The 12,301-nt window shown below is 44.4% G+C and overlaps 1 protein-coding gene across 1 annotated transcript in view; it reads left to right on the top strand.

Moving 5' to 3' along the window:
- LOC110513667 (dedicator of cytokinesis protein 1) overlaps positions 1-12,301 on the top strand; it is a 527,949-nt gene that overhangs the window by 509,585 nt on the left and 6,063 nt on the right. The window contains exon 44 of the mRNA XM_036990103.1: positions 4,611-4,776. Within this exon, the coding sequence (XP_036845998.1) occupies positions 4,611-4,776 (166 nt within the window). The remainder of the gene's footprint in view (positions 1-4,610; positions 4,777-12,301) is intronic.

The following is a 12,301-nucleotide window of genomic DNA, read 5'->3' as shown; positions in this document are numbered from 1 at the left end:
TCCCCTCCCTCCCTTCCCCCCTCCTTCCTCTCCTCCCTCTCCCTCCCTCCTCCTTCTCCTCCCTCTCCCTCCCTCTGTCCTTGCCTCCCTTGCTCCACCCTACCTCCCTCCCTCCTCCCTCCCTCCCTCCACCCTGCCTGCCTCCTCCCCTTCCTACCTCTCTCCTCACCACATAATTATATCCCTCAGCTTTTCTCCTCCCTCCCTCCCATAGCTCCTCTCCTCCCTCCCTCCCTCCTCTTCTCTTCATTACAGCAGCAGAGCACCAAAGCCCTCTGCTCTGGCTCTTTGGGATGAAGCCACCAGTCGGTAATTCAATTAAGAAAATAATCAGAGTGTGACCCCTAGATTCCCCAGGTGGTAGATGAGCCAGCCAGTCGTCTGGCCCCTAAATTCCCCTGGTGGTAGATCAGCCAGCCAGTTGTCTGGCCCCTAGATTCCCCTGGTGGCAGATCAGTCAGCCAGCCAGTCGTCTGGCCCCTAGATTCCCCTGGTGGTAGATCAGCCAGCCAGTCGTCTGGCCCCTAGATTCCCCTGGTGGTAGATCAGCCAGCCAGTCGTCTGGCCCCTAGATTCCCCTGGTGGTAGATCAGTCAGCCAGTCGTCTGGCCCCTAGATTCCCCTGGTGGTAGATCATCCAGCCAGTCGTCTGGCCCCTAGATTCCCCTGGTGGTAGATCAGCCAGCCAGGCGTCAGTCGTCTGGCCCCTAGATTCCCCTGGTGGTAGATCAGCCATCCAGGCATCAGTCGTCTGGCCCCTAGATTCCTCTGGTGGTAGATCAGCCAGCCAGGCATCAGTCGTCTGGCCCCTAGATTCCCCTGGTGGTAGATCAGCCATCCAGGCATCAGTCGTCTGGCCCCTAGATTCCCCTGGTGGTAGATCAGCCAGCCAGGTGCCTGGCCCCTAGATTCCCCTGGTGGTAGATCAGTCAGCCAGTCGTCTGGCCCCTAGATTCCCCTGGTGGTAGATCAGCCAGCCAGGCACCTGGCCCCTGATAGAGCTTCTTCCTCGGGGCCTGAGAAGAGAGGAGCGATTACTCTTTCATTCAACATCATTGGCACAGGGAAGAGGCTAACAGCTGTAAACTGTACTGTCTCCGTTAAATAAATCCACTCTAAGCATCACCCTGTTGTTGACTGACTTTGAGTTTTACAGCGGGGTTGAATGACAAATTAACTTGTGAATCAACAGCTAATTGTCTACAATATATATATATATATAAGTGTGGAGCCCTTTAAAACTTCTTCACAATACAGATTGAAATTATGCCCTACCATGTGAAACCAATATTGAGGCACTAACCACAAATAAGATGCAGTAAGCTGACAGTAAACGTGAGTTTCAATCTATACCCAGCTTTAGAAATACAAATAGCCTCTGTACATATTTGCATGTTCAGAGAGGAATACGATGAGCCAATCCCGACGAGGATACGAAAGCAATTTTCACCCTAAATGGTATTTAATTGCTCTCTCGTTTGTTATTCTTCAGCTTAGACACAGTTGGCCTTTCAGTGCAGTACATTTAATTGGTTTTCTAGTGAGATGTAGTTTAGATGGTTTTCTATTGAGATGTAGTTTAGATGGTTTTCTACTGAGGTCTATTGAGATGTAGTTTAGATGGTTTTCTATTGAGATGTAGTTTAGATAGTTTTCTATTGAGATCTATTGAGATGTAGTTTGGATGGTTTTCTATTGAGTTCTATTGAGATGTAGTTTGGATGGTTTTCTATTGAGATCTATTGAGATGTAGTTTGGATGGTTTTCTATTGAGTTCTATTGAGATGTAGTTTGGATGGTTTTCTATTGAGATCTATTGAGATGTAGTTTGGATGGTGTTCTATTGAGATGTAGTTTAGATGGTTTTCTATTGAGATCTATTGAGATGTAGTTTAGATGGTTTTCTATTGAGATGTAGTTTAGATGGTGTTCTAGTGAGATGTAGTTTAGATGGTTTTCTATTGAGATGTAGTTCAGATGGTTTTCTATTGAGATCTATTGAGATGTAGTTTAGATGGTTTTCTATTGAGATGTAGTTTAGATGGTTTTCTATTGAGATGTAGTTTAGATGGTTTTCTATTGAGATCTATTGAGATGTAGTTTAGATGGTTTTCTGTTGAGATCTATTGAGATGTAGTTTAGATGGTTTTCTATTGAGATGTAGTTCAGATGGTTTTCTATTGAGATGTAGTTTAGATGGTTTTCTATTGAGATGTAGTTTAGATGGTTTTCTATTGAGATGTAGTTTAGATGGTTTTCTATTGAGATCTATTGAGATGTAGTTTAGATGGTTTTCTATTGAGATCTATTGAGATGTAGTTTAGATGGTTTTCTATTGAGATGTAGTTTAGATGGTTTTCTATTGAGATGTAGTTTAGATGGTTTTCTATTGAGATCTATTGAGATGTAGTTTAGATGGTGTTCTATTGAGATGTAGTTTAGATGGTTTTCTATTGAGATCTATTGAGATGTAGTTTAGATGGTTTTCTATTGAGATCTATTGAGATGTAGTTTAGATGGTTTTCTATTGAGTTCTATTGAGATGTAGTTTAGATGGTTTTCTATTGAGATCTATTGAGATGTAGTTTAGATGGTGTTCTATTGAGATGTAGTTTAGATGGTTTTCTATTGAGATCTATTGAGATGTAGTTTAGATGGTTTTCTATTGAGATGTAGTTTAGATGGTGTTCTAGTGAGATGTAGTTTAGATGGTTTTCTATTGAGATGTAGTTTAGATGGTTTTCTATTGAGATGTAGTTTAGATGGTTTTCTTTTGGGATGTAGTTCAGATGGTTTTCTATTGAGATGTAGTTTAGATGGTTTTCTATTGAGATGTAGTTTAGATGGTTTTCTATTGAGATGTAGTTTAGATGGTTTTCTATTGAGTTATATTGAGATGTAGTTTAGATGGTTTTCTATTGAGATGTAGTTTAGATGGTTTTCTATTGAGATCTATTGAGATGGTGTTCTATTGTGATGTAGTTTAGATGGTTTTCTATTGAGATGTAGTTTAGATGGTTTTCTATTGAGATGTAGTTTAGATGGTTTTCTATTGAGATGTAGTTTAGATGGTTTTCTATTGAGGTCTATTGAGATGTAGTTTAGATGGTTTTCTATTGAGTTCTGTTGAGATGTAGTTTAGATGGTTTTCTATTGAGATGTAGTTTAGATGGTTTTCTATTGAGATGTAGTTTAGATGGTTTTCTATTGAGTTCTGTTGAGATGTAGTTTAGATGGTTTTCTATTGAGATGTAGTTTAGATGGTTTTCTATTGAGATGTAGTTTAGATGGTTTTCTATTGAGATGTAGTTTAGATGGTTTTCTATTGGGATGTAGTTTAGATGGTTTTCTATTGAGATGTAGTGAGATGTAGTTTAGATGGTTTTCTATTGAGTTCTATTGAGATGTAGTTTAGATGGTTTTCTATTGGGATGTAGTTTAGATGGTTTTCTATTGAGATGTAGTGAGATGTAGTTTAGATGGTTTTCTATTGAGTTCTATTGAGATGTAGTTTAGATGTTTTTCGATTGAGATGTAGTTTAGATGTTTTTCGATTGAGATGTAGTTTAGATGGTTTTCTAGTGAGATGTATTTTAGATGGTTTTCTAGTGAGATGTAGTTTAGATGGTTTTCTATTGAGTTATATTGAGATGTAGTTTAGATGTTTTTCGATTGAGATGTAGTTTAGATGGTTTTCTATTGAGATCTATTGAGATGTAGTTTAGATGGTTTTCTATTGAGATGTAGTTTAGATGGTTTTCGATTGAGATGTAGTTTAGATGGTTTTCTATTGAGATGTAGTTTAGATGGTTTTCGATTGAGATGTAGTTTAGATGGTTTTCTATTGAGATGTAGTTTAGATGGTTTTCTATTGAGATGTAGTTTAGATGGTTTTCGATTGAGTTCTATTGAGATGTAGTTTAGATTTTTTTCTATTGAATTCTATTGAGATGTAGTTTAGATGTTTTTCTATTGAATACTATTGAGATGTAGTTTAGATGGTTTTCTACTGTGATGTAGTTTTGATGGTCTGACTTCTAATAAACAATATGTTTGATAGCAACATGATGGTTTTAGGTGGCATCTTTCTTTCTCCCTCCTTTCTCTCCCTCCTTTCTCTCCCTCCTCTCTTTCTTTGTTTCTTGCTTGCTTTTTATGTATTGCTCTCTCTCTCCTTCCTTCCTTCTCTCCTGATTGATTGATTGATTGATAGCATCCTGATCTCTGATGGCTCTCTCCTTCCTTCCTTCTCTCCTGAATGATTGATTGATTGATAGCATCCTGATCTCTGATGGCTCTCTCCTTCCTTCCCTCTCTCCTGAATGATTGATTGATTGATAGCATCCTGATCTCCGATGGCTCTCTCCTGCCTTCCTTCTCTCCTGATTGATTGATTGATTGATAGCATCCTGATCTCCGATGGCTCTCTCCTGCCTTCCTTCTCTCCTGATTGATTGATTGATTGATAGCATCCTGATCTCTGATGGCTCTCTCCAGACGTCATCAGATCCGCCCGCGTCCTCTTATCTATTTTTTGATTTGATTTGATTTGATTCCTACAGGATCTGTGATACGTCTCTTCTCTTCTCTCTCTCTCTCTCTGTGTTCAGATCAGCCCACTGAGGCCTCAGAGACCAAAGAGTCAGGTGTTGAACCTGTTGAGTGGAGACCGCCGTCTCTCTGTGTCCCCCGGACCCCCCCAGCCCCATTCCTCCCCGGGCCCCCCACCCATCACCCCCAGGAACAAACTGTCCTTCAGCCTGCTCACCGTCTCCAGTGAGTACACACATACATGGACAGATATACACACACTTGCCTTGCAGCTACCTCCGCCATGTTCTCTTACCCTGCTGGCTGAATGTTTCTTCTAGGGTCGTCTCTGTCTTCCCTGGGCTCTCTAGGGTCGTCTCTGTCTTCCCTGGGCTCTCTAGGGTCGTCTCTGTCTTCCCTGGGCTCTCTAGGGTCGTCTCTGTCTTCCCTGGGCTCTCTAGGGTCGTCTCTGTCTTCCCTGGGCTCTCTAGGTTCGTCTCTGTCTTCCCTGGGCTCTCTAGGGTCGTCTCTGTCTTCCCTGGGCTCTCTAGGGTCGTCTCTGTCTTCCCTGGGCTCTCTAGGGTCGTCTCTGTCTTCCCCGGGCTCTCTAGGGTCGTCTCTGTCTTCCCTGGGCTCTCTAGGGTCGTCTCTGTCTTCCCTGGGCTCTCTAGGGTCGTCTCTGTCTTCCCTGGGCTCTCTAGGGTCGTCTCTGTCTTCCCTGGGCTCTCTAGGGTCGTCTCTGTCTTACCTGGGCTCTCTAGAGTCGTCTGTCTTCCCTGGGCTCTCTAGGGTCGTCTCTTTCTTCCCTGGGCGCTCTAGAGTCGTCTGTCTTCCCTGGGCTCTCTAGGGTCGTCTGTCTTCCCTGGGCTCTCTAGGGTCGTCTCTGTCTTCCCCGGGCTCTCTAGGGTCGTCTCTGTCTTCCCCGGGCTCTCTAGGGTCGTCTCTGTCTTCCCCGGGCTCTCTAGGGTCGTCTCTGTCTTCCCTGGGCTCTCTAGAGTCGTCTGTCTTCCCTGGGCTCTCTAGGGTCGTCTGTCTTCCCTGGGCTCTCTAGGGTCGCCTCTGTCTTCCCCGGGCTCTCTAGGGTCGTCTCTGTCTTCCCCGGGCTCTCTAGGGTCGTCTCTGTCTTCCCTGGGCTCTCTAGAGTCGTCTGTCTTACCTGGGCTCTCTAGGGTCGTCTCTGTCTTCCCTGGGCTCTCTAGGGTCGCCTCTGTCTTCCCCAGGCTCTCTAGGGTCGTCTCTGTCTTCCCTTGGCTCTCTAGGGTCGTCTCTGTCTTCCCTGGGCTCTCTAGGGTCGTCTCTGTCTTCCCTGGGCTCTCTAGGGTCGTCTCTGTCTTCCCTGGGCTCTCTATGGTCGTCTCTGTCTTCCCTGGGCTCTCTTGCGTCGTCTCTGTCTTCCCTGGGCTCTCTAGGGTCGCCTCTGTCTTCCCCGGGCTCTCTAGGGTCGTCTCTGTCGTCCCTGGGCTCTCTATGGTCGTCTCTGTCTTCCCTGGGCTCTCTAGGGTCGTCTCTGTCTTCCCTGGGCTCTCTATGGTCGTCTCTGTCTTCCCTGGGCTCTCTTGCGTCGTCTCTGTCTTCCCTGGGCTCTCTAGGGTTGTCTCTGTCTTCCCTGGGCTCTCTAGGGTCGTCTCTGTCTTCCCTGGGCTCTCTATGGTCGTCTCTGTCTTCCCTGGGCTCTCTTGCGTCGTCTCTGTCTTCCCTGGGCTCTCTAGTGTCGTCTACGTCTTCCCTGGGCTCTCTAGGGTCGTTTCTGTTTTCCCTAGGCTCTCTTCGGTCGTCTCTGTCTTCCCTGGGCTCTCTAGGGTCGTCTACGTCTTCCCTTGGCTCTCTAGGGTCGTTTCTGTCTTCTCTAGGGTCGTCTCTGTCTTCCCTGGCTTCTCTAGGGTCGTCTCTGTCTTCCCTGGCTTCTCTAGGGTCGTCTCTGTCTTCCCTGACTTTGGTAGTTTCATTGATGTCCTTGCATCGACCTGGGATTGGATTAATAGTGAAGCTAAAAATGTGTTTTCTATTGGGTGATTACAAGGATTGGGTGATTTCTATTGGGTGATTACAAGGATTGGGTGATTTATATTGATTGATTACAAGGATTGGGTGATTTCCATTGGGTGAGTACAAGGATTGGGTGATTTCTATTGGGTGATTACAAGAATTGGGTGTTTTCTATTGGGTGATTACAAGGATTGGGTGATTTCTATTGGGTGATTACAAGGATTGGGTGATTTCCATTGGGTGATCAGGTGGACTGACCAGTCCACCTGCCTTGTTGAGTAGTTTATACTGCAGATATCTGTATCCCCTCGTCTATAAGCCCACGAGACAGACCAGTCCACCTGCCTTGTTGAGTAGTTTATACTGTAGATATCTGTATCCCTTCGTCTATAAGCCCACGAGACTGACCAGTCCACCTGCCTTGTTGAGTAGTTTATACTGTAGATATCGGTATCCCCTCGTCTATAAGCCCACGAGACTGACCAGTCCACCTGCCTTGTTGAGTAGTTTATACTGTAGATATCTGTATCCCATCTATAAGCCCACGAGACTGACCAGTCCACCTGCCTTGTTGAGTAGTTTATACTGTAGATATCTGTATCCCCTCTATAAGCCCACGAGACTGACCAGTCCACCTGCCTTGTTGAGTAGTTTATACTGTAGATATCTGTATCCCCTCGTCTATAAGCCCACGAGACTGACCAGTCCACCTGCCTTGTTGAGTAGTTTATACTGTAGATATCTGTATCCCCTCGTCTATAAGCCCACGAGACTGACCAGTCCACCTGCCTTGTTGAGTAGTTTATACTGTAGATATCTGTATCCCCTCGTCTATAAGCCCACGAGACTGACCAGTCCACCTGCCTTGTTGAGTAGTTTATACTGTAGATATCTGTATCCCCTCGTCTATAAGCCCACGAGACTGACCAGTCCACCTGCCTTGTTGAATAGTTTATACTGTAGATCTCTGTATCCCCTCGTCTATAAGCCCACGAGACTGACCAGTCCACCTGCCTTGTTGAGTAGTTTATACTGTAGATATCTGTATCCCATCTATAAGCCCACGAGACTGACCAGTCCACCTGCCTTGTTGAGTAGTTTATACTGTAGATATCTGTATCCCCTCGTCTATAAGCCCACGAGACTGACCAGTCCACCTGCCTTGTTGAGTAGTTTATACTGCAGATATCTGTATCCCCTCGTCTATAAGCCCACGAGACTGACCAGTCCACCTGCCTTGTTGAGTAGTTTATACTGCAGATATCTGTATCCCCTCGTCTATAAGCCCACGAGACTGACCAGTCCACCTGCCTTGTTGAGTAGTTTATACTGTAGATATCTGTATCCCCTCGTCTATAAGCCCACGAGACAGACCAGTCCACCTGCCTTGTTGAGTAGTTTATACTGTAGATATCTGTATCCCCTCGTCTATAAGCCCACGAGACTGACCAGTCCACCTGCCTTGTTGAGTAGTTTATACTGTAGATATCTGTATCCCCTCGTCTATAAGCCCACGAGACTGACCAGTCCACCTGCCTTGTTGAGTAGTTTATACTGTAGATATCTGTATCCCCTCGTCTATAAGCCCACGAGACTGACCAGTCCACCTGCCTTGTTGAGTAGTTTATACTGTAGATATCTGTATCCCCTCGTCTATAAGCCCACGAGACTGACCAGTCCACCTGCCTTGTTGAGTAGTTTATACTGTAGATATCTGTATCCCCTCGTCTATAAGCCCACGAGACTGACCAGTCCACCTGCCTTGTTGAGTAGTTTATACTGTAGATATCTGTATCCCATCTATAAGCCCACGAGACTGACCAGTCCACCTGCCTTGTTGAGTAGTTTATACTGTAGATATCTGTATCCCCTCGTCTATAAGCCCACGAGACTGACCAGTCCACCTGCCTTGTTGAATAGTTTATACTGTAGATCTCTGTATCCCCTCGTCTATAAGCCCACGAGACTGACCAGTTCACCTGCCTTGTTGAATAGTTTATACTGTAGATCTCTGTATCCCCTCGTCTATAAGCCCACGAGACTGACCAGTCCACCTGCCTTGTTGAGTAGTTTATACTGTAGATATCTGTATCCCATCTATAAGCCCACGAGACTGACCAGTCCACCTGCCTTGTTGAGTAGTTTATACTGTAGATATCTGTATCCCCTCGTCTATAAGCCCACGAGACTGACCAGTCCACCTGCCTTGTTGAGTAGTTTATACTGTAGATATCTGTATCCCCTCGTCTATAAACCCACGAGACTGACCAGTCCACCTGCCTTGTTGAGTAGTTTATACTGTAGATATCTGTATCCCCTCGTCTATAAGCCCACAAGACTGACCAGTCCACCTGCCTTGTTGAGTAGTTTATACTGTAGATATCTGTATCCCCTCGTCTATAAGCCCACGAGACTGACCAGTCCACCTGCCTTGTTGAGTAGTTTATACTGTAGATATCTGTATCCCCTCGTCTATAAGCCCACGAGACTGACCAGTCCACCTGCCTTGTTGAGTAGTTTATACTGTAGATATCTGTATCCCCTCGTCTATAAGCCCACGAGACTGACCAGTCCACCTGCCTTGTTGAGTAGTTTATACTGTAGATATCTGTATCCCCTCGTCTATAAGCCCACGAGACTGACCAGTCCACCTGCCTTGTTGAGTAGTTTATACTGCAGATATCTGTATCCCCTCGTCTATAAGCCCACGAGACTGACCAGTTCACCTGCCTTGTTGAGTAGTTTATACTGTAGATATCTGTATCCCCTCGTCTATAAGCCCACGAGACTGACCAGTCCACCTGCCTTGTTGAGTAGTTTATACTGTAGATATCTGTATCCCCTCGTCTATAAGCCCACGAGACTGACCAGTCCACCTGCCTTGTTGAGTAGTTTATACTGTAGATATCTGTATCCCCTCGTCTATAAGCCCACGAGACTGACCAGTCCACCTGCCTTGTTGAGTAGTTTATACTGTAGATATCTGTATCCCCTCGTCTATAAGCCCACGAGACTGACCAGTTCACCTGCCTTGTTGAGTAGTTTATACTGCAGATATCTGTATCCCCTCGTCTATAAGCCCACGAGACTGACCAGTTCCTCTGACTCCCTTATTGATTCTTTAAATATTGTGGCAGGTAATAACAGGTGTACTTTTAATTGAAATGTATGACCACTTTCCACTTTTCTTCGGCAACTGGAAAATGAACAGATGGGAATGATTAGTAGAATGTAGAATATTTAACTGAAGTAATTATGATCGCTTTAAGATGTTGATTGATGATATATATATATATTCAGGCTGATTTGGAGTCTGCTTGCCAGACTCACATCTTTCAATTTCTGTATTTCACCACTGCTTTGCCTTAGTTAAGTCACGTAAGAGAGCAGCAGAAGGTTCTGGAAACCTTGGGTTTTCTCAACCCGGTCTCATAAAACCCTCAGTAAAAAAAAAATAATGAAAAGTTGTGTAAAAGGTTCATCAATCATCTGTTGAGTAAGAAAAAAGGCCTGTACAACTCCCCCATGTCAATGTCCTCTCTGTCAAAGACAACAGAGAAAACGGATGGAAATCCCCCTGGGTTACATGTCCCTTCTCTGCTTCAGTGTGATCCTCCTGATGGGAGGCGATGGAGGTCATCGGTAACTTAAAGATATCGGCAGCAGGTCATGATGAGATCGGTGTCTCTGTGGTGAAATCGGTGTCTTCCTCGATCACTGAGCCTCTTTATAACGTCCATCTTCACCAAGTCAATCCCAACTGGTATTGTTCCTAAAGATTCAAAAATTGCGAAAGTTATACCTCTCTCTATAAATCTGGAGATCCAAGATATTTTACAAATTATCACTCCAAATATCTGTACTACCATGTTTTTCTAAAGTCCTAGAAAAATTGCTGCATAAGAGAATGCTGAAACATTTAAATCAACACTATATTCTATATGAGCACCAATATGTTTTTCATAAAAAACTACTCCACAGATACGGCTCTTTCTCAACACGTGGATAAAATCTTTACATCCGTGAACAACAATGAACGGTATCTTTACAGATTTATCCCAAAGCGTTTGACACGGTCGATCATTAAATATTACTTTCTAGATTGCATTATTATGTGTGTCATGATTTAGCATATAATTAGATATATAGTTCATGTTTATGATAGAGAACAATGTGTTAATGCAAACGGCTGTGTATCTACCAGGGCCAAGATATCCTGTGGTGTGACACAGGGTTCAAAACCTGTCTAGTTTTCATAGTGGAGGGTGAGGGTTTTACCAGTCTAGTTTTCATAGTGGAGGGTGAGGGTTTTACCAGTCTAGTTTTCATAGTGGAGGGTGGGGGTTAGTGGTGAGGGTTTTACCAGTCTAGTTTTCATAGTGGAGGGTGAGGGTTTTACCAGTCTAGTTTTCATAGTGGAGGGTGAGGGTTTTACCAGTCTAGTTTTCATAGTGGAGGGTGAGGGTTTTACCTGTCTAGTTTTCATAGTGGAGGGTAAGGGTTAGTGGTGAGGGTTTTACCAGTCTAGTTTTCATAGTGGAGGGTGAGGGTTTTACCAGTCTAGTTTTCATAGTGGAGGGTTAGTGGTGAGGGTTTTACCAGTCTAGTTTTCATAGTGGAGGGTGAGGGTTTTACCAGTCTAGTTTTCATAGTGGAGGGTGAGGGTTTTACCAGTCTAGTTTTCATAGTGGAGGGTGAGGGTTTTACCAGTCTAGTTTTCATAGTGGAGGGTGAGGGTTTTACCAGTCTAGTTTTCATAGTGGAGGGTTAGTGGTGAGGGTTTTACCAGTCTAGTTTTCATAGTGGAGGGTGAGGGTTTTACCAGTCTAGTTTTCATAGTGGAGGGTGAGGGTTTTACCAGTCTAGTTTTCATAGTGGAGGGTGAGGGTTTTACCAGTCTAGTTTTCATAGTGGAGGGTGAGGGTTTTACCAGTCTAGTTTTCATAGTGGAGGGTGAGGGTTAGTGGTGAGGGTTTTACCAGTCTAGTTTTCATAGTGGAGGGTGAGGGTTTTACCAGTCTAGTTTTCATAGTGGAGGGTGAGGGTTTTACCAGTCTAGTTTTCATAGTGGAGGGTGAGGGTTTTACCAGTCTAGTTTTTATAGTGGAGGGTTAGTGGTGAGGGTTTTACCAGTCTAGTTTTTATAGTGGAGGGTTAGTGTTGAGGGTTTACCAGTCTAGTTTTTATAGTAGAGGGTTAGTGGTGAGGGTTTTACCAGTCTAGTTTTTATAGTGGAGGGTTAGTGTTGAGGGTTTACCAGTCTAGTTTTTATAGTAGAGGGTTAGTGGTGAGGGTTTTACCAGTCTAGTTTTCATAGTGGAGGGTGAGGGTTTTACCAGTCTAGTTTTCATAGTGGAGGGTGAGGGTTTTACCAGTCTAGTTTTCATAGTGGAGGGTGAGGGTTTTACCAGTCTAGTTTTCATAGTGGAGGGTGAGGGTTTTACCAGTCTAGTTTTTATAGTAGAGGGTTAGTGGTGAGGGTTTTACCAGTCTAGTTTTCATAGTGGAGGGTTAGTGGTGAGGGTTTTACCTGTCTAGTTTTCATAGTGGATGGTGAGGGTTTTACCAGTCTAGTTTTCATAGTGGATGGTGAGGGTTTTACCAGTCTAGTTTTCATAGTGGAGGGTGAGGGTTTTACCAGTCTAGTTTTCATAGTGGAGGGTGAGGGTTTTACCAGTCTAGTTTTCATAGTGGAGGGTGAGGGTTTTACCAGTCTAGTTTTCATAGTGGAGGGTGAGGGTTTTACCAGTCTAGTTTTCATAGTGGAGGGTGAGGGTTTTACCAG

Source organism: Oncorhynchus mykiss, chromosome 1, assembly GCF_013265735.2.
Source record: "Oncorhynchus mykiss isolate Arlee chromosome 1, USDA_OmykA_1.1, whole genome shotgun sequence".
NCBI lineage: Eukaryota > Metazoa > Chordata > Actinopteri > Salmoniformes > Salmonidae > Oncorhynchus > Oncorhynchus mykiss.
The sequence above is the reverse complement of the archived record's forward strand: the minus strand, read 5'-3'. Positions and strand labels throughout refer to the sequence as shown.